Source organism: Oncorhynchus mykiss, chromosome 6 (assembly GCF_057628025.1).
Source record: "Oncorhynchus mykiss isolate SJ-2025 chromosome 6, ASM5762802v1, whole genome shotgun sequence".
Classification (NCBI taxonomy): Eukaryota; Metazoa; Chordata; class Actinopteri; order Salmoniformes; family Salmonidae; genus Oncorhynchus; species Oncorhynchus mykiss.
This window is the reverse complement of record NC_143027.1, coordinates 79,412,781-79,436,237: the sequence shown is the minus strand read 5'-3', so window position 1 is coordinate 79,436,237 and position 23,457 is coordinate 79,412,781. Positions and strand designations below refer to the sequence as shown.

The 23,457-nt window shown below is 43.1% G+C and overlaps 1 protein-coding gene across 1 annotated transcript; it reads right to left on the bottom strand.

Moving 5' to 3' along the window:
• Positions 1-13,333: 13,333 nt before the first annotated feature.
• On the bottom strand, positions 13,334-19,254 carry LOC110506775 (hepatocyte nuclear factor 6-like). Its single transcript, XM_021586631.3, has 2 exons — positions 17,704-19,254; positions 13,334-14,056 (listed from the first exon to the last, which is right to left on the bottom strand). Exons 1-2 carry the CDS (start codon positions 18,836-18,838, stop codon positions 13,692-13,694), a joined length of 1,500 nt encoding a protein of 499 aa, XP_021442306.2. The 5' UTR covers positions 18,839-19,254; the 3' UTR covers positions 13,334-13,691.
• Between the last annotated feature and the right edge of the window lie 4,203 nt (positions 19,255-23,457).

The following is a 23,457-nucleotide window of genomic DNA, read 5'->3' as shown; positions in this document are numbered from 1 at the left end:
AACCAATATGATTAGCACATTTTAGCTGGCCCGATAAACTAGCTAACGCTGTTTATAATAAAGTTAGTTGGCTTGTTTAAATTGTTGAACATTGACAATATGGTCAAAGTAGCTACATTTGTACCAATATTGGAGTTGTCATCTTTTAGTTGGCAATGCAAAAGGTCAGTGGTGAAACGTCACAACGTCGTAAACTCAGGAGACAATTTTCTCTTGAGTTTCCCATTTATACTCTGATTTGGAGGGTCGCCTGGGAACTCTAATATCACGAGAACGCAGCATAGTCAGATTAAAAGAGTGATAATATCGTAGCACTTTGACAATTCAAAGTTGAGATTTTTTGTTTGAACTGTGCATAGTCTTTGAAAGTGAATACAGTGAATCAGTCAATAACGACAACACGAATCCAGGCCACCAGCTCCCACAAGGCCTATAATGAGATTAGAGATGTTGTATTCGTTACTCAGTGCTCACTATTGATACTTTTGAGTAATATTGTTAACCATGTATTGCTCACAGAGGAAAAATGGTCATAGATCCACTCAGAGCAACAATACATTCAGAAAGACAATAAATCCTACCATTGCAAAATGACAAAGGGTGGCTTCCTTGCTACACTTTATATACAAAAGTATGTGGACACCCATTCAAGTGGATTTGGCTATTTCAGCCACATGTATACAATCAAGCACACACCTATGCAATCTCCATAGACAAACATGGATTTACTGAAGAGCTTGGTGACTTTCAACGTGGCACCTTCATAGGATGCCACCTTTCCAACAAGTCAAGTTGTCAAATTCATTCCCTGCTAGAGCTGCCCCGGTCAACTGTAAGTGCTGTTATTGTGAAATGGAACCGTCTAGGAGCAACAACGGCTCAGCCGTGAAGTGGTAGGTCACACAAGCTCACAGAACAGGACTGCCGAGTGCTGAAGCAACACTCACTACCGAGTTCCAAACTGCCTCTGGAAGCAACGTCAGCACAATAACTGTTCATCGGGACCTTCACAAAATGGGTTTGCATGGCCGAGCAGCCGCATACAAGCCTAAAGTCACCATGTGCAATGCCAAGCGTTGGCTGGAGTGGTGTAACGCTCGCCACCATTGGACTGGAGCATCTGGCAGTCCGACGGACTAATCTGGGTTTGGCGGATCCCAGGAGAATGCTACCTGCCCCAATGCATAGTGCCAACTGTAAAGTTTGGTGGAGGGGGAATAATGGTCTGGGGCTGTTTTTCATGGTTTGGGCTAGGCCCCTTAGTTCCAGTGAAGGGAAATCTTGACGCTACAGCATACAATGGCATTCTTGATGATTCTGTGTTTCCAACTTTGTGGCAACAGTTTGGGAAGGCCCTTTCAGGTTTCAGCATGACAATGCCCCGTGCGCAAAGTGAGGTCCATACATAAATGGTTTGTCGAGATCGATGTGGAACAACTTGACTGGCCTGCACAGAGCACTGACCTCAACCCCATCCAACACCTTTGGGATGAGTTGGAATGTCGACTGCGAGCAAGGCCTAATCGCCCAACAACAGTGCCCGACCACACTAATGGTCTTGAGGCTGAATGGAAGCAAGTCCCTGCAGCAATGTTCCAACTGCTAGTGGAAAGCCTTCCCAGAAGAGTGGAGGCTGTTTTAGCAGAAAAGGGGGGACCAACTCCATATTAATACGCATAATATTGGAAGGAGATGTCCACATACTTTTGGTCATGTAATGTATTTCATTACTGCACTCAAACTTGTTGACCTATAAGCCGCTTGCTCTTGATGTTCATAATTGAAACAATATTCATGGTTGTGCATGTGTGTGCGCATGCATGTGTGATTCCAAAACAAGGGACAGATAAAATGCTACTGACAGATAACCTGTTATGCAACTAAGGCATGTCTGTCTCCACTCTGGTCCCTGATCCATTCTCTATATTTAACCTGTCCTACAGTGTCTGGATGGGTGGGACATTCAATTAAATAAACAGAAAACAGGTTTTAAAGGGTCAAATTTGACTCATTTGACATGCCTGGGACATAGGAAACTCTGTATGATCTGTGGTGATGACAACACAAAGAGACCTCAGTAGAACAACATACTGTATCAACTGGAGGAATCCCTCTGCAGGTGACTGGGTTACACTGTGTTATGTTGCAATCTAGTGGTGGAAGAATAGAAGTGCAGTGTATCAGTGGGCATTTAAAAGAACAGGTGGAGACATGTCAATAGTCAATCAAATCAAATCACATTTTATTTGTCACATGCGCCAAATACAACAGGTGTAGGTAGACCTTACAGTGAAATGCTTACTTACAAGCCCTTAACGAACAATGCAGTTTTAAGAAAAATACCTAAAAGTAACAAATAATTAAAGAGCAGCAGAAAAATAACAATCTACAGAGGTGAAGTGCCTAGGGGGGTAGGTGCCAGTTGCAGTTCAAAACACATTTGATCTACTACATGCAGAACCAGTCAAAAGTTTGGACACACCTACTCATTCAATGGTTTTCCTTTATTTGTACTATTTTCTACATTGTAGAATAATGGTGAAGACATCAACACTATGAAATAACACATGGAATCATGTAGTAACCAAAATAGTTTTAAACAAATCAAAATATATTTTTTATTTGAGATTCTTCAAAGTAACCACCCTTTGCCTTGATGACAGCTCTGGGCATTCTCTCAACCAGCTTTATGAGGTAGTCACGTGGAATGCTTTTCCAACAGGAGTTCCCACATATGCTGAGCATTTGTTGGCTGCTTTTCCTTCACTCTGAGGTCCAACTCATCCCAAACCATTTGAATTGGTTTGAGGTTGGGTGATTGTGGAGGCCAGATCATCTGATGCAACACTCCATTACTCTCCTTGGTCAAATAGCCCTTACACAGCCTGGAAGTGTGTTTTGGGCCATGTCCTGTTGAAAAACAAATTATTAAGCACAAATCAGATGGGATGGCATGGCATACATATCGCTGCAGAATGCTGTGGTAGCCATGCTGGTTACGTGTGCCTTGAATTCTAAATAAATCACTGACAGTGTCACCAGCAAACCTTTATTTAACTAGGCAAAGAACAAATTCTTATTTTCAATAATGGCCTAGGAACAGTGAACTGCCTGTTCAGGGGCAGAACAACAGATTTGTACCTTGTCAGCTCAGGGATTTGAACTTGCAACCTTTCAGTTACTAATCCAACACTCTAACCACTAGGCTACCCTGCGACCTCCTCGTCTGTGTTTCATGGTGGGAACCACACATGCATCATCTGTTCACCTACTCTACATCTCACAAAGACACGGCGGTTGGAACCAAAAATATAAAATTTGGACTCTGGTCTAATGTCCATTGCTTGTGTTTCTTTCTTGACCCAAGCAAGTCTCTTCTTATTATTGGTGTCCTTTCATCATAATGCTTGATGGTTTTTGCGACTGCACTTGAAGAAACTTTAAAAGTTCTTGAAATTTTCCAGATTGACTGACCTTCATGTTAAAGTAATGATGTACTGTCGTTTCTCTTTGCTTATTTGAGCTGTTCTTGCCATAATATGGACTTGGTCTTTTACCAAATAGGGCTATCTTCTGTATACCAACCCTACCTTGTCACAACACAACTGATTGGCTTAAACGCATTAAGAAGGAAAGAAATTCCACAAATTAACTTTTAATAAGGCATACCTGTTCATTTAAATGCATTCCAGGTGAGTACCTCATGAAGATGGTTGAGAGAATGCCAAGAGTGTACAAAGCTGTCATCAAGGCGAAGGGTGGCTACTTTGAAGAATCTCAAATATATATATATTTAGTTACTACATGATTCCCTAGGTGTTATTTCATAGTTTTGATGTCTTCACTATTATTTTACAATGTAGAAAATATTAAAAATAATAAAAACCCTTGAATGAGTAGGTGTGTCCAAACTTTTGACTGGTACTGTATATATGAAATACACTTTTGAGTCTAACATCAGTATTGAAGGAAATGACACGAGTCTGGATTCAGGTGCTGGAATTCCAACTGTTTATTTTCTACTTTTTAGTGACTACAGAAAATGTTACATTTTAACACTGAAAATCCAAGGCTGGATGACATCATCACTTGCTTCTCTTTATCATTTTGTTTAGCAAACACAGCAGATAATGTTGCACAGCACTGAGCTGTAGCAAAGCCAAGAATATTAGAACCTAAATGATTAAACCAACCAAGCTATGAGATACTGTGGCCCGTGAGGACAGTGTCTTGGAGCAGGAGTGCTGATCTAGGGGAAGGTGACCCCACTTATTTACTAGGATTCAAAGGGAACAAATAATTGAATTACTGGGTTCTCTTTGGAAATAAATGTCAGCGAGTTGGTTTCCGTATTTTTTGTTGTTCAACTAAACCTTCCAGAGCTCTTTATAATATATGAATCATTTCTGGAAGAGGCCCCAAGTAAGGTCGCATAATTCCAGGAACTTTAAATAAATTCCCTGTTTTTCCAGAAGTCCTGTTTGGAGGATTCTGGATTTCTTGCTTTATTTCCTCCAGATTCCGGGTTTCCTCCAACTGTGATTTCAGGTAAACCAGAGAACCCTGCCCCCAGTGAGGGCCTCACCCCCCTTTATTGTTTTAGTGTTTTCACATTCAAAAGGACCACCTTTAGCCCACTACTTCTTTAGGGAATAGGGTACCACCTCAGATTTGCCCAAACGTCTGATTGTCTCAGGCGCTGCAGTACTATGATGAGACTCAGCCTGATTAGGGACACAGTAACACACATATATGGAAGCACACAGAGACACACAGACAGACACATGTACGCACACAAGCATGGTGCATGCACACACACACACACACACACACACACACACACACACACACACACACACACTGAGAAATGAGATGAGCTTCAAGCTGCTAAACTGAGTTCACTGACCACACACATACATACACATAGACCAGATAAGTGCTGTCCCACCCATATAGACACACACGTTTCTTTGTAGGTTTATTAGACTTTGCTCATTGTCATTACACGAGTTTGCACCAAACAACAGACACTGTGTGGAGCTAGGCGGCAGGGACACAATATTATGAACAAGAGGCATGTGTCTCAAATCACACCCTAATCCCTATTTAGTGCACTTTATCACACCATATTCCCTACCTAATGCACTACATCACATATTTGGAATAGGATTTAATTTGAGATGCAGTTCAGAACAAGCTCTCTGACCCTGCCCCTGGCAGGCCTGCTGCCCCAGCCAGACCCCATCCATCCCATCGCTAACCCCCCCAACTCCACCCACCTCACTCTGTGTGTCAGACAGTAAAGTGACTCAGATCAGTCCTTAAGGACCAACTGTTTTATATATCTGATGTATTCCAGCTCTAACTCCCCTGATTCAACTAGTCACGGGCTTCATGATTAGTTGACTTAGTTGAAAGAGGAGTGCAAGTGTTGGAATAGACCTAATATGTGAAATGGTTGGTGGTCTGATACCTGATTCACACATTTGTAACCAGACCACCACAGTACAGCTCAGCTTGGCCCTATAGTATGAATCAGGCACCAGAGGACTGGGTTGAGCAACACTGAGAGGACTTGCAGCCCTGGTTTAGTTTAAAACATCACTTCAGATTGTACATTTAAACAGGAGATTCCCTACACGGCTGAGTAACCTTGACTACAGAAGCCCCCGGCCTACAGCCTTCTACTAACATCTATACCCGTGCTGCGAATGACAAATCAAAACTCAACATCTCTTAAACTCACAAATGCCAGTGCTTTTTCAAACGTTTTCATTCACTTATTGTTCCTTTTTTTCTCCACTTTTTGGTTTGTTTTAGAAATCTTTGGATGCTCATTATTATTATTAATACCCATAAAATAAAATAAAAAAATTGAAAAGTCAAAAGAATAGGAAACACATTACACACTGCTGCTTTTTTGACAGCTGTTGAGCGAAGTACGTACCAACTGTAGAACGTCTGTATCTGAAATGACACCCTGTATAGTGCACTAGTTTTGAACAGAGCCATAGGGTTGGGTTAGTAGAGATATGAAATTAACATATCCCCTCATCAAAATCCTGATTTTCAATATTGTCCTGATCACATCCTGGATTAGCCATAGGGTTCTGGTCAGAAGTAATGCACTACATAGGAAATAGGATGTAGTGTCAGACGTGTGTCGGCCCGTTGTCAGGGCAATGGTTTCTGGCAGTGTTCAGAACACATGTTGAAGTGACAGAGCTGTGATCCATGAGAAGAAGAACACAAACCCACTCCTTCATCTGATCTAAGCAGGAGAATGTTCTAAGTCTGTGAGACAAAACTGAATGTTCATTTGTTTGTTTTTTTGTTTGTTTTCTCTCAAAAAACCTACTATATACAAATCTAGATGTTCTACAAAGGCATAAATTAAAGCAGTGGTTAAGCAATAATACAAAAACACAATTCCATTCAAATCAAATCATCACAACACAGAAGACGAGGAAAGGAAAACATATGAACACATTATCACAGCAGTTGTTGGTTTTACCCTGTAAAAAACAATAGTCTACCATCATTATAATATCGGAATAAGTACCCAACGTCTGATAACAAAATAGTACACTTCATCTCTTCATCCAGACACGTTTCAAACCTCAAGACCTTGAAACTTGTCCTCCGCGACCTTGAACAGAACACTTCTGCCAAAAAAACGTACAAAATAAATAAGAACCATAAAGCTTTTTGAAAGAAGTAACAATAACAACATTAGTTACCAAACTAGTTGAGTTCTGCCTGACCCACTTTGACAATCTCTCTCCACAGAACCACAGAGTTCTCACTATGAGGTATTCAGAGACAAACACGGCCAGAGTGCTGGGCCTTCCTTCAAAGGGGAGGAGAGAGGATGGGAGGAGAGTGGGAGGGAGGGGGGCAGGGGAGACAGAAGAAGAAGAAGAAGAAGAAGAAGAAGAGCTTTGGTATATCAGCAGGAGTGGAGATCAGAAATTCCTTTGGTATGTTTTCATTGCATGGTTGAGCTGGCGAAAGCACCACTTGTGAGAGAGAGCAAGAGAAAGAGAGAGAGCGAGAGAGAGAGCAATAAGGACGTAGAGAGTGAGAGATATTCCTTTAGTCTTCAGTAGTGGCCCGTCTCTACAGGCTGAGGTATTCAAAGAGTAAAAGGTCAAAGGTCATAGAGAGGTCAACAGTGGTTTAACACTTTGGTTCAAGCAAGGCACTCGTCCTGGGAGTTTTAGAGAGGTTGTCAACATGTCTGTATAGAATGTTGTCAATATGTAATTTTAGAACGTTCAATGTTGTCAACATGTCTGTATAGAATGTTGTCAATATGTAATTTTAGAACGTTCAATGTTGTCAACATATCATTCTAGAACATTGTAAACATATAATTCAAGAACGTTTTCAACATGTCTGTCTACAATGTTGTCAACATTCTAGAACCTTGTCAACATGTCATTCTCGAACGTTGTCAACATTTAATTCTAGAACATTGTTAATATGTATGTCTAGAGTGTTGTCAACATCTTCGTTGTTTTGGTAACATAGTTTACAGCTTCAGTATCATGTCTACCTTTATAAGTAGAGAGCAGAGATGTTGAGAGACCAAGCAGGGCAGGGTGAGGGGAGGGGAGGAGGACGAGAGGAGAGGAGGGGGTAAGGATAAGGAAATACAGTAAACCTTCTATCCACATCACTCATGTCGGCCGTGCAATGACAAAATCTTTGGTTATCTTTGGTATCATCAAAGTGATAGAAATCACAAATGGAAATTGAGTGAGGTAGCATCTTTGGTTCACACTAGAAAATATCAGTAGGTCTTAACACATTTAGAGATTTCTTTATCCTCTTCTTTGTTGTTTTCTGTTCGACGTGAGGAAGCAGCTCTCGCTTGGCTTTGCTTCATTTAAATAATACTCATTAACATGGAGAGGAGCTACAGTAACCCACAGACATAGGCAGAGATACCCCCACTCTGACCCCCACTCCCAGCCCATAGACTGGTACCCCAGACATGGAGAGGAGCTACAGTAACCCACAGACAGAGGCAGAGATACTCCCAGTCCAGAGTCTGGTACCCCAAACATGGAGAGGAGCAAAGGAGCGAACCAAGCCCTAGACAGTAAACTCCACACAATTTGACTCATACTTTGGGAAAGCAAGCCACTGTAGTGCTTTCTTCCTGGTGCTGACATGCATAGCATCCATCTATACCCACTGAGGTGAGATGGAGGGAGAGGAGGAGAGGACAGCCGGAATGATGGAGTAGAGAAATGGAGGGAAAGGAGAGATATTAGGTGAGGAAGAGAGGAGGAGAAATGGTAGTGGTGTAAAGTGCTTAAGTAAAAATACTTTAAAGTACTACTTTAAAGTAGTTTTTGGGGCATCTGTACTTTACCTTACTATTTATATTTTTGACAACTTCTACTTTTACTTCAATACATTCCTAAAGAAAATAATGTACTTTTTACTCCAATATCTTCCCTGACACCCACAAGTACTCATTACATTTTGAATGCTTATCAGGACAGGAAAATGGTTCAATTCCCCCCCCCCCCCCCCCCCCCGGTCATCCCTACTCCCTCTGATTTAGTGGACTCATTAAACACACATGCTTTGTTTGTAAATGATGTCTGAGTGTTGCAGTGTGCCCCTGGCTATCTGTAAATGATGTCTGAGTGTTGCAGTGTGCCCCTGGCTATCTGTAAATGATGTCTGAGTGTTGCAGTGTGCCCCTGGCTATCTGTAAATGATGTCTGAGTGTTGCAGTGTGCCCCTGGCTATCTGTAAATGATGTCTGAGTGTTGCAGTGTGCCCCTGGCTATCTGTAAATGATGTCTGAGTGTTGCAGTGTGCCCCTGGCTATCTGTAAATGATGTCTGAGTGTTGCAGTGTGCCCCTGGCTATCTGTAAATGATGTCTGAGTGTTGCAGTGTGCCCCTGGCTATCTGTAAATGATGTCTGAGTGTTGCAGTGTGCCCCTGGCTATCTGTAAATGATGTCTGAGTGTTGCAGTGTGCCCCTGGCTATCTGTAAATGATGTCTGAGTGTTGCAGTGTGCCCCTGGCTATCTGTAAATGATGTCTGAGTGTTGCAGTGTGCCCCTGGCTATCTGTAAATGATGTCTGAGTGTTGCAGTGTGCCCCTGGCTATCTGTAAATGATGTCTGAGTGTTGCAGTGTGCCCCTGGCTATCTGTAAATGATGTCTGAGTGTTGCAGTGTGCCCCTGGCTATCTGTAAATGATGTCTGAGTGTTGCAGTGTGCCCCTGGCTATCTGTAAATGATGTCTGAGTGTTGCAGTGTGCCCCTGGCTATCTGTAAATGATGTCTGAGTGTTGCAGTGTGCCCAGGCTATCTGTAAATGATGTCTGAGTGTTGCAGTGTGCCCCTGGCTATCTGTAAATGATGTCTGAGTGTTGCAGTGTGCCCCTGGCTATCTGTAAATGATGTCTGAGTGTTGCAGTGTGCCCCTGGCTATCTGTAAATGATGTCTGAGTGTTGCAGTGTGCACCTGGCTATCTGTAAATGATGTCTGAGTGTTGCAGTGTGCCCCTGGCTATCTGTAAATGATGTCTGAGTGTTGCAGTGTGCCCCTGACTATCTGTAAATGATGTCTGAGTGTTGCAGTGTGCCCCTGGCTATCTGTAAATGATGTCTGAGTGTTGCAGTGTGCCCCTGGCTATCTGTAAATGATGTCTGAGTGTTGCAGTGTGCCCCTGGCTATCTGTAAATGATGTCTGAGTGTTGCAGTGTGCCCCTGGCTATCTGTAGATAAAAAAGAAAAGGAAATGATGCCGTCCGGTTTGCTTAATATAAGGAATTTGAAATGATTTATACTTTCACATTCACATACAGTGCCTTGTGAAAGTATTCGGCCCCCTTGAACTTTGCGACCTTTTGCCACATTTCAGGCTTCAAACATAAAGATATATAACTGAATTTTTTTGTGAAGAATCAACAACAAGTGGGACACAATCATGAAGTGGAACGACATTTATTGGATATTTCAAACTTTTTTAACAAATCAAAAACTGAAAAATTGGGCGTGCAAAATTATTCAGCCCCCTTAAGTTAATACTTTGTAGCGCCACCTTTTGCTGCGATTACAGCTGTAAGTCGCTTGGGGTATGTCTCTATCAGTTTTGCACATCGAGAGACTGACATTTTTTCCCATTCCTCCTTGCAAAACAACTCGAGCTCAGTGAGGTTGGATGGAGAGCATTTGTGAACAGCAGTTTTCAGTTCTTTCCACAGATTCTCGATTGGATTCAGGTCTGGACTTTGACTTGGCCATTCTAACACCTGGATATGTTTATTTTTGAACCATTCCATTGTAGATTTTGCTTTATGTTTTGGATCATTGTCTTGTTGGAAGACAAATCTCCGTCCCAGTCTCAGGTCTTTTGCAGACTCCATCAGGTTTTCTTCCAGAATGGTCCTGTATTTGGCTCCATCCATCTTCCCATCAATTTTAACCATCTTCCCTGTCCCTGCTGAAGAAAAGCAGGCCCAAACCATGATGCTGCCACCACCATGTTTGACAGTGGGCATGGTGTGTTCAGGGTGATGAGCTGTGTTGCTTTTACGCCAAACATAACGTTTTGCATTGTTGCCAAAAAGTTCAATTTTGGTTTCATCTGACCAGAGCACCTTCTTCCACATGTTTGGTGTGTCTCCCAGGTGGCTTGTGGCAAACTTTAAACAACACTTTTTATGGATATCTTTAAGAAATGGCTTTCTTCTTGCCACTCTTCCATAAAGGCCAGATTTGTGCAATATACGACTGATTGTTGCCCTATGGACAGAGTCTCCCACCTCAGCTGTAGATCTCTGCAGTTCATCCAGAGTGATCATGGGCATCTTGGCTGCATCTCTGATCAGTCTTCTCCTTGTATGAGCTGAAAGTTTAGAGGGACGGCCAGGTCTTGGTAGATTTGCAGTGGTCTGATACTCCTTCCATTTCAATATTATCGCTTGCACAGTGCTCCTTGGGATGTTTAAAGCTTGGGAAATATTTTTGTATCCAAATCCGGCTTTAAACTTCTTCACAACAGTATCTCGGACCTGCCTGGTGTGTTCCTTGTTCTTCATGATGCTCTCTGCGCTTTTAACGGACCTCTGAGACTATCACAGTGCAGGTGCATTTATACAGAGACTTGATTACACACAGATGGATTGTATTTATCATCATTAGTCATTTAGGTCAACATTGGATCATTCAGAGGAGGTCCTCACTGAACTTCTGGAGAGAGTTTGCTGCACTGAAAGTAAAGGGGCTGAATAATTTTGCACGCCCAATTTTTCAGTTTTTGATTTGTTAAAAAAGTTTGAAATATCCAATAAATGTCGTTCCACTTCATGATTGTGTCCCACTTGTTGTTGATTCTTTACAAAAAAATACAGTTTTATATCTTTATGTTTGAAGCCTGAAATGTGGCAAAAGGTCGCAAAGTTCAAGGGGGCCGAATACTTTCGCAAGGCACTGTATTTTAGCAATTATATTTACTTTTGATACTTAAGTATATTTAAAACCAAATATTTTTTGACTTTTACTCAAGTAGTATTTTACTGGGTGACTTTCATTTTTACTCGTCCTTTTCTATGAAGGTATCTTTACTTTTTTTAAAGCATGATAATTGGGTACTTTTTCCACCACTAAGAGATGGAGAGAGAGGAAGATAGGAGAGATGGAGGGATAGGAGGAGAGGAGAGATGGAGAGAGAGGAAGATTGGAGAGATGGAGAGAGAGGAAGATAGGAGAGATGGAGAGAGAGGAAGATAGGAGAGATGGAGAGAGAGGAAGATATGAGAGATGGAGAGAGAGGAAGATAGGAGGGATAGGAGGAGAGGAGAGATGGAGAGAGAGGAAGATAGGAGGGAGAGGAGAGATGGAGAGAAAGGAAGATAGGAGAGATGGAGGGATAGGGGGAGAGATGGAGGGATAGGAGGAGAGGAGAGATGGAGGGATGGAGGGATAGGGGGAGAGATGGAGGGATAGGAGGAGAGGAGAGATGGAGTAGAGGAGAGATGGAGGGATAGGAGGAGAGGAGAGATAGGAAGATAGGAGGGATAGGAGGAGAGGAGAGATGGAGGGATAGGGGGAGAGATGGAGGGATAGGGGGAGAGATGGAGGGATAGGAGGAGAGGAGAGATGGAGTAGAGGAGAGATGGAGGGATAGGAGGAGAGGAGAGATGGAGGGAGAGGAGGAGAGGAGAGATAGGAAGATAGGAGGAGAGGAGAGATGGAGGAGAGGAGAGATGGAGGGATAGGAGGAGAGGAGAGATGGAGGAGAGGAGAGATGGAGGGATAGGAGGAGAGGAGAGATGGAGGAGAGGAGAGATGGAGGGATAGAAGGAGAGGAGAGATAGGAAGATAGGAGGAGAGGAGAGATGGAGGAGAGGAGAGATGGAGGGATAGGAGGAGAGGAGAGATGGAGGGATAGGAGGAGAGGAGAGATGGAGGAGAGGAGAGATGGAGGGATAGAAGGAGAGGGGAGATGGAGAAGAGGAGAGATGGAGGGATAGGAGGAGAGGAGAGATAGGAAGATAGGAGGAGAGGAGAGATGGAGGAGAGGAGAGTGTTAACAGTCACACTCAGGTCTTTAAAAATACTATTTACAACATCAGCTACAAAATATAAGACATTATTCTTTGGTTGTACTTCTTGCTGTGATTCTGTCAAAGTGATTTGGTATTATAACTGCATACAGTCTAGGCTACCTGCCCTGGAGTGGAGAAAGCTTTGGTTTTCATTTTTACTGTTTCAACAGTACAGGAAGAAAGCACTACGGAATGGGTCAGGGGTTATGAGTCATGGTTAGCAGCTCCTACTGGGGCGATTTCCCCCCTCCCCTGTCTGCTCTTCCAGTGAAGGAGGTAGAAGTCCCCCCTAATCACTGATCCCGGGTCAGAACAATATTTATTTCATCCTACTAATGGTTACTGATAGGATTGGGGGCAAGGTCATCTGAACCTAGATCCGTTTATGGCAGCTTCTACCTGGAGTGTCTGGGGTTTACTGGCGGACAGAAAACTGTGACCAATCAAATGTCTGTTTGTCCTGATGGACAGAAACTCTGACCAATCCAAACGGCTGCTGAACATTCCAGTGGCACCTGTAAGATTCCTCCTCAAAGCTGATTGACCCGTCCCACAGGATCTCCGTCCACTGGTCAGAACCCACACAGCTGATAGGCTGATTAAATGTCCAGCCAGAGGCCCTCCCTCAAACCGACCAGTCAGATCAAAGATAAGGACTGTGGGCAGGAGGTATTAAAGCTGTGAGATCAGTGATTGGGTAGAATGCCAGAACAGAGTTTTTAAAGCAGGTCAAAAGAAGTCTTTGGTTTGTTTTTTCTTTGGACACTATAAATAGCAGTGTTAGAGTACAGGCTTTAAGGTCAAAACGCTGTTTATAGGTATTTTCCTTAGTTTCTACATTGTAAAGCTTTTCCACCGAGGTTGAGTCTGTCAGTCTGTCTCCCCATACACAGTAAAAAATCTTGACTGCTTCAAACTAGAAAAAAATAAGTATCCACGCTAACTAAAAACTTTAACACCATATCTAATATAAAATGTAGTCAACTCAACACTTGATTACCTGAGATGACATAATTCAAAATTGTAAGTCAGCGTGGCAACTTATTTTTTCCAAGTTAAATCAACTCAAAACTGTGCCCGCTCTCCCCCTCCAGTCCCTCCTCCTCAGGCTTTGCTGCAGGTGGAGACCGAGGAATTAGCGGAGTGGGTGGAGGCTCCGTTGTCGTCGAGCCACTTGTCGAGGCTGCGTCGGCGTGCGTTCATGAAGAAATTTGAGACGGTGGTCAGCTCCAGGCCCAGCTGCTGGCTGATGGTGATCTGAAGCTCCTTGGACGGACGCTTGTTCTCCTTGAAGATGGCGTGGAGGGTCCTTCTCTGGACGTCGGTAAACACCAGCCGAGGCTTCTTGGAGTGGCCACCATTACCGCTGTGGTTGCTGCCGCTGTGGTTTCCACCGCTGCTGCCACCGCTGCCGCCACGGTCACTACCAACTTTACAGTGGCCATGATCCTGCTCCTTGCGCTTACACGCTAAGGGTGGGAGAGAAAGAGAGATGTTATAACAAACTAAATCATAACAACATTGACACAGTATACAACACTGTATAACAACAATAGGCTACAGCACACAATCAGCTATACCGTGGAATATAACACACACACACACACACACACACACACACACACACGGGTAGCCTCATAATAACCTCCACCGGAGCTCACAGCTGAAAACAATTGCCGCTGACCGTGGTGCTGAAGCACACGGTAAGTAGGCCTCTCCCTGCATATCGAGACTTTACCAATAGAGGGCAGTAGTGAGCTGTCAAACAGCTGTAGCAGCGCTGAATTCGACCAAAAGCCATTCATTCTACTTAGCTGGAGGACATCGGCTTGACAGTCACTGTCCCAGATAGATTATTTAATATAGATCTTAGACCATCTTTTCTTAGACCAAGGGTATTTCACTACCATCTTACACATGTATGCAAAACAAGCAAGATGGATCTGTATGCCAGGTGCGTGTTGTTGATAAGTGATATTCGAGCCTATGAAATGAACAATTCACAGAAAGGTCTGTGTGTGTTCTGTGATAGCAGCAGTATTAGCCTAGTTAGGTAGAGATACCCTTAGATAACCATTAACAGAGAGCTACCGCTCCGTGTGGAGTTGAGTTGGCATCCTATCTGCTCTGTTTTTGTGTGTGTGTGTGTGTGTGTGTGTGTGTGTGTGTGTGTGTGTGTGTGTGTGTGTGTGGAGCTCTATCCTATCTGCTGCGCTATAAATCAACGTGCTGAAGGCCACAGTGACACCCCAGCAGCCACCGCGCGGAGCAGACAGACAGGTAGTCGGACAGGTTGGGAGCTTTCCCAGGCTCGTTATCACCCTGGTCCCACACACACACACACACACACACACACACACACACACACATACACACACACACACACACACACACACAGCTCTGCCCGTCTGACAATCATTAAGCAGATAACTCCACACTGAGGTAGCCTATGACGTGACTACACACACTCGTGTACCAGCAGCAGCGGTGTGTGTGTTGTGTATGTTTAAAATAAATACAAATCCAAAATATGAATAGCCCCTTTCCCGAATCCAAGAGCCGATTAACTCAGTTTGACAATTATTTTGAATTAGGCCTATTCCAAATATGTTCAATAACATCCTATTTTGGAGCGGCAGGTGGCCTATTGGTTAAAGCGTTGGACTACCAACCGAACGGCTGCATGATCGAATCCCCGAGCTGATAAGTTAAAACATCTGACGTTCTGCCCCTGAACAAGGCAGTTAACCCACTGCTAGGCCATCATTGAAAATAAGAATTTGTTCTTAACTGACTTGCCTAGTTAAATATAGAAAAGCGCAAACTTCCCAAACAGGAATATAATAGGCTTAAAGGTGAACGAATTTCTAACGAACAAAATGATAATGTCAGAATCAACGCTTGAGATAAATTATCGGCAGGTGCAATGTCAGGCCTGAACCTTTACAATTGCTTTAAGAAAACACATTTTTCTGTATTTGCTGCAAAATTAATATTAGGTTAATTATTAGGTTAATTGATGAGAGTGAGAGGGAGTGTATAGGTCTAGAATGTACAAGAAGCTTTTAGGGAATTATTTAGGGAACTATACACGCAACTTCTCAACAACATCGTGCCAAAAGCAGAGGACCACAACGGAAATGCGTTTTTGCTGCATTATGCTCGATTATTTTAAACCCACTTCACATGTAATACGTTGCATTTCCAATTCGTGAAAAAAAGATAAATTCAATATTAAATAGGTTAATGATATGAGTAGGCCTAGTCTACCGGCAGGCATAGGCCTCGGTGACATGAGAAAACCGCCAGGCATACATGATGTAACATGGGGAAATGGAATAAGCCACATTTCAATAATCAATATCAATCTTCTATTTTAGTTCTTAGTAGGCCGATCACACACACATTTCACCCGAGAACCGATCGATATATGTTCGGGTACGGGCTTCCGTTTCCTGTTTACAGACATTCTACATTTCCAGAATCTGAAACGTTATTAACATTAGGAGAGGTATTTCACAACGAAGCCTTTATGATTCGGGTCGAAGTTATATAAAGTAATATGTATATATTTTCATTAGGGAGAAATAAAATATATATGCGCATGGATGCAAAAGCTATGCATATTGTGGTTGAGGTTTTATGGAAGTGAAATTAGGCTAAAATAGAATGAAGAGGGAGACACTGGCAAAATAATCCCCCCACTCAAAAATTCAACACAATAAGCCTAATGAAAAATATGTTATTTTACTTTTTACTTTTATAAACGCATGTCAGGGCTAAATAGAACAGCACAGGCGTACTACCTAACATTCATGAATTAACTGAAAACAATTCCGGGAAATTTATATTTTTTCTGTCCTGAGTGATAATGTTTCCCCTTAGCTCACGAGATGGAAGGGATTATTGGTTCTAATTCTAATGGATCAATACAAATGTGCTTGGCGTGCGTCAACAGACTTATAATAAGTAATACCCTGATTTTGAATCACCTGCATCGAAAGATCAAGAGTTGCGTTTGGACTGCAACATGTTTATTCGTCTATTTAAGTCACCAAAAAATTAAAGTGACATGGTATATATATGGTTATATATACTGTTAATGACACACACAAACACACGCTGCAAATAATCAATGGCGATTTAACACACTTTCAGCCTCACACTTTTCACAAGCCAAAAACCCATCCGCCTCAGCGCGTCATTGATTAGACATAAAGCAATTCCTTTGTATGCTGGCGACTGCGTGGCTCCGTGTGTGTGTCCGCTAGAACGGTTCAGGCGGATTGACTCGGGTCCTCGGGGACAAATTAATAGAGAGCTATCTATCAGTTAATTACCACAAACCCAGAGTCAGCCCCGCGTCACGCCTCCTAACGAGTTTAGCTCCAAGACAAAAACACACTCACTGAAACACAATAAGTGCGTCAACGCAGCCAAAGACACAGTTTCCATAAGCTTTCCTCAAGATTTAAAATAATGGTCATATTGATCCTGGAAAATCTTGTATTATATTGTTATTCTGTTATACTATTTTCCGCAGATGTTCCATCCCTCAGCCCTGAAATGCCCAGCTTGAGGATGTTACTACGTGTGCTGGCAGCAAATTAATATTTTCATGATGTAAAAATATTTTTTAGAACTTGATTCTTATTCTCTCGCGAGTGGACTCTGTTTACATAGACTCGCGTGGACTTTGTTTACATGGACTCGCGTGGACTCTGTTGGGAACAACAAAAAGCTGACGAGTTGGGCAAAATAATCTCATTCTAGTCCCAGATCACCTTACCAACGCACACACAAACACCCCCCACCCCCACCCACACACACACGCACACGCGCGCGCGTGAATAGACACATGGGCCCTTATCTTATAGAATGGAAAAAGCCAAGAGACAGAGATTACAACAAAGACAATGATGAATTCAACTGCAGGAAATTCCAGAGGGAGGTTTCAGTTCTGTCATACCACTGGCTACTCCAATGTCAGATTCAAGACAGCTGCAGACAACAGGCCTACTGTTACAATGACGAGCACCAAACAATCTTAAATACCCCCTATGGATAAAGAGTAAAGGGAGAGAGAAAGATAAATAAAAAATGAAGTAGGTATTACCGAGGGTTCGCTCACCTGCGAGCCTGAGCGCGCTCATGCGTGTGAACTCAGGCTCCTGCAGCCACTTCCACATCCTGCGGAAGGTCTCCCGGCCGGACTTGAGTTTGGACCAGGGCTTGGGGTTCCGGAGCAGATCTGACAGTGTTCCCTGGGACCGACACAACACCCTCTGGGCGAAGATAGCCTGGGGGATGGAGTAACGCTTCAGCTCTGTGGTGATCCTCTGCGCTACTTCTTTGGTGTTTACTTCTTCCATTTGACCCGTCGAATTGCCGTCGGTACCGCCACCACCACCAACCCCGTGGACTTGAACACCGGGCCCTGAGGCGTGGCTCTGGGTGTTGTTGTCCCGGGGGTTCCCGTGGCCCAGGACGTGCCCCGAGGCTCCGAGGTGGGCATGAGGGTGGTGGTGATGAAGGCCGTTTATATGGAGCATGTTCCCCGAGGAGGTGAGGTGCTGTTCTGCGTGTCTGGCCAGCATGGTGGGGTGATGAGCCTCGAACCCACCGGGAGTCAACTGCATCTTCTCCCCCGGCATGGAGGCTGAGACCCCGGGGTGGGCATAGGGAGGCAGGCCGGCCTGGGAGCTGTGTAGGCCGGCCAGGCCAGAGCCAGACAGTGGGGAGAGGCTCTGTCCCATCCCAGGGGCGTCTTTGTGGTGGTATGGGGAGTAGAGGTTGTTGATCGGCGCCAGCCCCCTTTCGTCCCTCATAAACGTAAAGCTGCCGGTGACATTACCAGGGAGTCGCTGATGATGATTATGAGGATGGTGGTGGTGTGGATGATGATGATGATGGTGATGATGAGAGAACTTGTCTGCTACAGTGGAGATGGGGGGTAGGGGAGGCTGGAGAGGTGTGAGGGTGGTGTAGGTGCTTGCGCTCATTCCAGGGGGGGTCTCGCACATACTCATGGCGGGGTGCAGGTGATGACCGGGGTGCCCAGTGTTGTGTCCGTGGTGGGAGTGGTATTCTCCCCCGTCTAGCAGGCTCGTCATGCCCATGGAGCGGTGCGCCAGCCCTCGGCCCCCACCCGGGCGGGGGTGTGGGCTGTGGCCGACTAGCAGCTCTCCTGGACCGGCCACAGACTCATGGCTCAGGTCGCCGAGGCTCTCCATGGACAGTTGCGCGTTCATAATGCTTGGCGACCATCTATGTGACCTGGGAGATGGATGGATGTCCACAGAACAGTCCAGAGTCCTCACGGCGGGAAAGTTCCCTCCCAGTCTGTTGGTTTGTTGTGGTGGTTTGTTCTGTCTCCTGAATCCTGGTTGATGGACGTTTTTTGTTTCCTTTTTATGGCTGGTGTTTCTTCCTCTTGTCTTTGTTGATTATTTTCTTTCCTCCGATTATATATTTTTCTTTCCCTTTTAGACTCGTTTTATTGATACAACATTTTATTTTTTGCTTCCTCCGGGTTGTGTCTCGAGCCCCCCCGCCTGTCCTTGCGCTCCGGTCGGGTCCTGCGCCATCTCTCTCTCCGTGGCTTTTCTCGTGCTGCTCGGTTTCTCCACACCTCCGTTTCACCGCTGCCGATCCCGAACATCCACACATGCGCACGGGCGACCTTCCATCCCCTCCCACCACACACACACACACGCACACACACACACTGCTCTGACGTCAGTTATTAGTATTAAGATACCTGCTGGTTATAACCCCCCCCTCTCACACACCCATTGGAATAAAATAATTTAATCACAAATGAATTAATATTATTTACTAGGTTATAATTTACACGTTCAATGGAGCCTATTGAGCCTATTGTATTTCAACACAAATAAAAACCTATTGATCCAATATTGTTCTGGAGCCTCCTTAACATGTCATGCAGAACAAATGAAGTGAACTTCCGGGTTCATTCTCCACTCGTCAATGAGGTGCGCGTGCGTGTGCGTGTGTGATTAGACCATGACAGTTTGCATGCAGTTTTCAAAACCTTATATTCACACACGTGTCCTTCATAATCACCACCTATCTTGAACCAAATGTCATCATGCTGTTTCTCTATTTTTATATAATAAAGCTAAAATGGGATCCCAACAAAGTCCCCTAATAGAGGATTATTGTAGCAATCTTTCAACTCCAGTCCGAATGAAAACCATTCCATATGTCGGTTTGAAGTAACAAATGAAGCTGTACTTCTCTCTCTTTAGAAATAAAAAGATGAACAGATGTGTCTATTGTTAAACCATTAAGATTAACGAACCGGCCTGGCCGTGCATGGGAGTGTGTGGGTGTGTGTAGGCTAAGTGTGTCCACGCGTGCCCCCTTCAATACACGGAGTGTGTGTGTGTGTGTGTGTGTGTGTGTGTGTGTGTGTGTGTGTGTGTGTGTGTGTGTGTGTGTGTGTGTGTGCGTGCGTGTGTGTGAACTTGATCACAGTGAAGAAAAGTAATCATTCATGAATAGGCCTATGATTACATAAACATAACACCTCTCATGATAATAATACTTACTGATGTTAGTAATTAATTGAGAAACAATTGAATGACAAATATTGAATGACAAATATGTTTTATTGCGTCATTTTATTTCCTTCACCCATTGAGTAGGCCCACGTCATTACAATACAATTTCAAACATTGTAAGTTTCCTAAATTGGCTACACAATGGATGAACTTCAAATGACTTGTGTGTGTTGGGAGGGGGGTGGGGGGTTCGAAGCGTCCTTTTCACGCGGTCAGGCAGGCGACAGCTTGCTGCGGCCAGAGCCCAGCCCGGGCCACATGTCAAAGGTGACGCTTCAAGACTCCTCATGTTAACAGCTGCTCGTACAGATTAACTTCACACACACACACACACACACACACACACACACACACACACACACACACACACACACACACACACACACACACACACACACACACACACACACACACACACACACACACACACACACCGCGGCATCTGTCAGGGTCAAGAACAACAGGACACCGTTCAGTTGAACAAGTTAAAGAAGAGAAACGTAAAAGTTAAATGGTCTCTAATAGGAAGTCAACGTCAGTGGCGTGTGGGGACTTGACGTTTGCCCAGAAACAAAGACACTTAATGAACAACGAGATGCTTTCCAACGGTATGGATATAATAAAGGACTGGGCAGAGATTCGACATAGGCCTATTGATAACTTACAAACAAAACGTGCAGCCTAGGCCTAATAACAAAATAGTTAATGTCAACAAAGTAAATAAAATGTGTTAACATTTAAAAAGTAATACATTTAAAATTAAATATGTTATCAATTTGCTAAATTAATTGACATAACATTTGTGAGGCAAATAATAATCAATCATCACGAATAACAGCTCTTATCAGACAAACAGACAAACATATTATAGTCTATATCAGGCCAAATAAGAAGAGAAAGATTCACGTTTCAGCAGCCACATCTGCACACATTCTCAAGCTGATCGATATTTTTCCCTCCAGCAACATGCAAAAGGGCGGTGTGCGCGTGTATGTTTTTGAGTGTCATAGTGTTGTGGCCTATTCACGCGTCAAAGCCGCAGTGTGTGTGTCGTGTCCCTGTAGAGAATAGTCTGTGGTTGTTGTAGCAAGTAGTTGATGAATGTAGAAAAAGAGAGAGAGAAATATATATTAAACCTATTCACATAAACACTGCTTTTCATAAAACGTGTGTCAACTAACTAAGAAGTCAACTGACATAACAAAACCTATCAGCTCAAAAGAAAACCCCATCCTTCACCGTAACTGCAGCAACATACAGTAGATAGGCTATGACATGTCTGGCCGTTTTAATTATGGCCATGTAGCTTACAAATGACTGTCCCGCAACAACGTCGTTGAAAACATATTGGCATATTGTGAAAGATAGGCCCATACCACAGATCTGCAGCAGCCACCTCCACAATAGCATGTATCGTAATATTCAATAGAACATCACGATGCTCTTGCCTTGGTTACCAGTCATTCCTACGTAGTTGAATAGTCAGAAGCATAGCATTTATTTAGATCAAATAAAAACATGGCTCTGTTCAGAAGGTAAAAGTCAGTCAGGTAAGTTAACCCAAAGCACCAGCCTTATTAGAGCAAAGCGGAAACACCCTCACCCATTGGCTCGGTTGGTCAGGCTGCACGGTGGAGACTGTCTGTATTAATTATTAATTATCCACAGACTGCTGTTGTATTCTGTTGACTCTGGGTCATATTCACAGTCATATATATCCTACAGTCGGCATTAGGTTATAGTGTTGAATCCAATAACCAATGTTGCATATACAATTATTAATAGAGCAGGCCTATGCCTCTCCTCTCTCTATGTGAATGATGACGAGGATGGTAACAGAGTATGTTTATGGAGCAAAGGTTAGGCCTACTACAAATATCCTAACCCGAATAGTGACTATTTGGTTGTAACCTTCAGTGCACAGCGTCCAACATTCCATGGTTTTACGGTGGCCGTTACTAAAGTGCAGCATAACATTATTATCGTTCATTTCATATGCTGTGGTTTATATTGGAGACAGAGGCACATGGATCGATCATCTCAGCTCTACAGATAGTGACATACTACTACAGAGATGGGTTATTAACGCTCATAACGACACTATTAGAATTCCCAAACCAGATTTAGGCAAAAGCGACCGTCTAGACACTATATTTCTAGACAAGACTAATATAATCGAAGTTCATACTTACAGTGGCCTGAATTGAATTAAGCGTGGTCAATATGCCTGTTCACATGATTACATGTAGGCCGGCACTATTAATATCTACCTATTTCTTATGGCTAAATATTGTGCATAGACTATGCTAACCAATTCAATAATATTTGATTGCAGACCGAGGTTTTAAATTATATAGTATAGGATATTAATAGCGTAATACCAAACGTTTTATAGATTGCTAAAGGCTATATAGCAACTGAAAATAAAATGAGAATCTTAGGCGCTGTTTTTTTCAATATTTTTATGTAGGGTAGTCTTACTTCCTCGAATAAAAAAACAGTTTACTATTCGTTTAGTTCAAATAGTTGAATGGTCAATCTGCAAACATGTCTCGAATCAGCAACCTCATGGAGTAAGAGTATGGAGTATGGCATTCTTCAGTAAACTTCTAGAACTCGCAATAACGAATTCACTTTACTGACACTTTAAAAGGAATGCATGTATTCTAATAAAAACCCTTTCTTTAGGCCTACTTCTTGTAGGCTGTAGAAAAATGAGCTATATGCCTATACCTTTATACTTTGACACCTAATTTATTTTATAAAAAAACGAAAGCATTTAAAAGGATGCTCTTTCTGAGCAGTAGGCTACACACAACAGGACATTCGTCTGAGCGGCACGGTAACTAACACAACTTTCACTTATTATAATTATTGGGATTTATGGTATTAAATATATAGCATTTGTAATAATTTATATCCCTGGCCAACTGGCATAAATCTGTAGTGTAATGATATGCTGCAGTCGACTCCATTGTAAGAAATGCAGTGATTGACTTCGAACGAAAGTAAACTGTCCAAATTATTTTTCAATAGCCTATTGGTAATTAGGCCTACACTATAACATATTCCCCTGTAGCCTATCATAAGGTAATAGTCTTAATTCTCCCCATGTCCTAGATTCTTATATCAATTAATATGCCTTTAAAGCATTAGAGCCTTACACAAGTTGTTAAAAGCTGTCTCTAAGTGGTTATAATGACCATACGTCATCTGATGGTTGCTGTAATGTTCGTACGGGCACATTAAACATATTTATTTGAGGAGCGAGAGCTGCAAATATT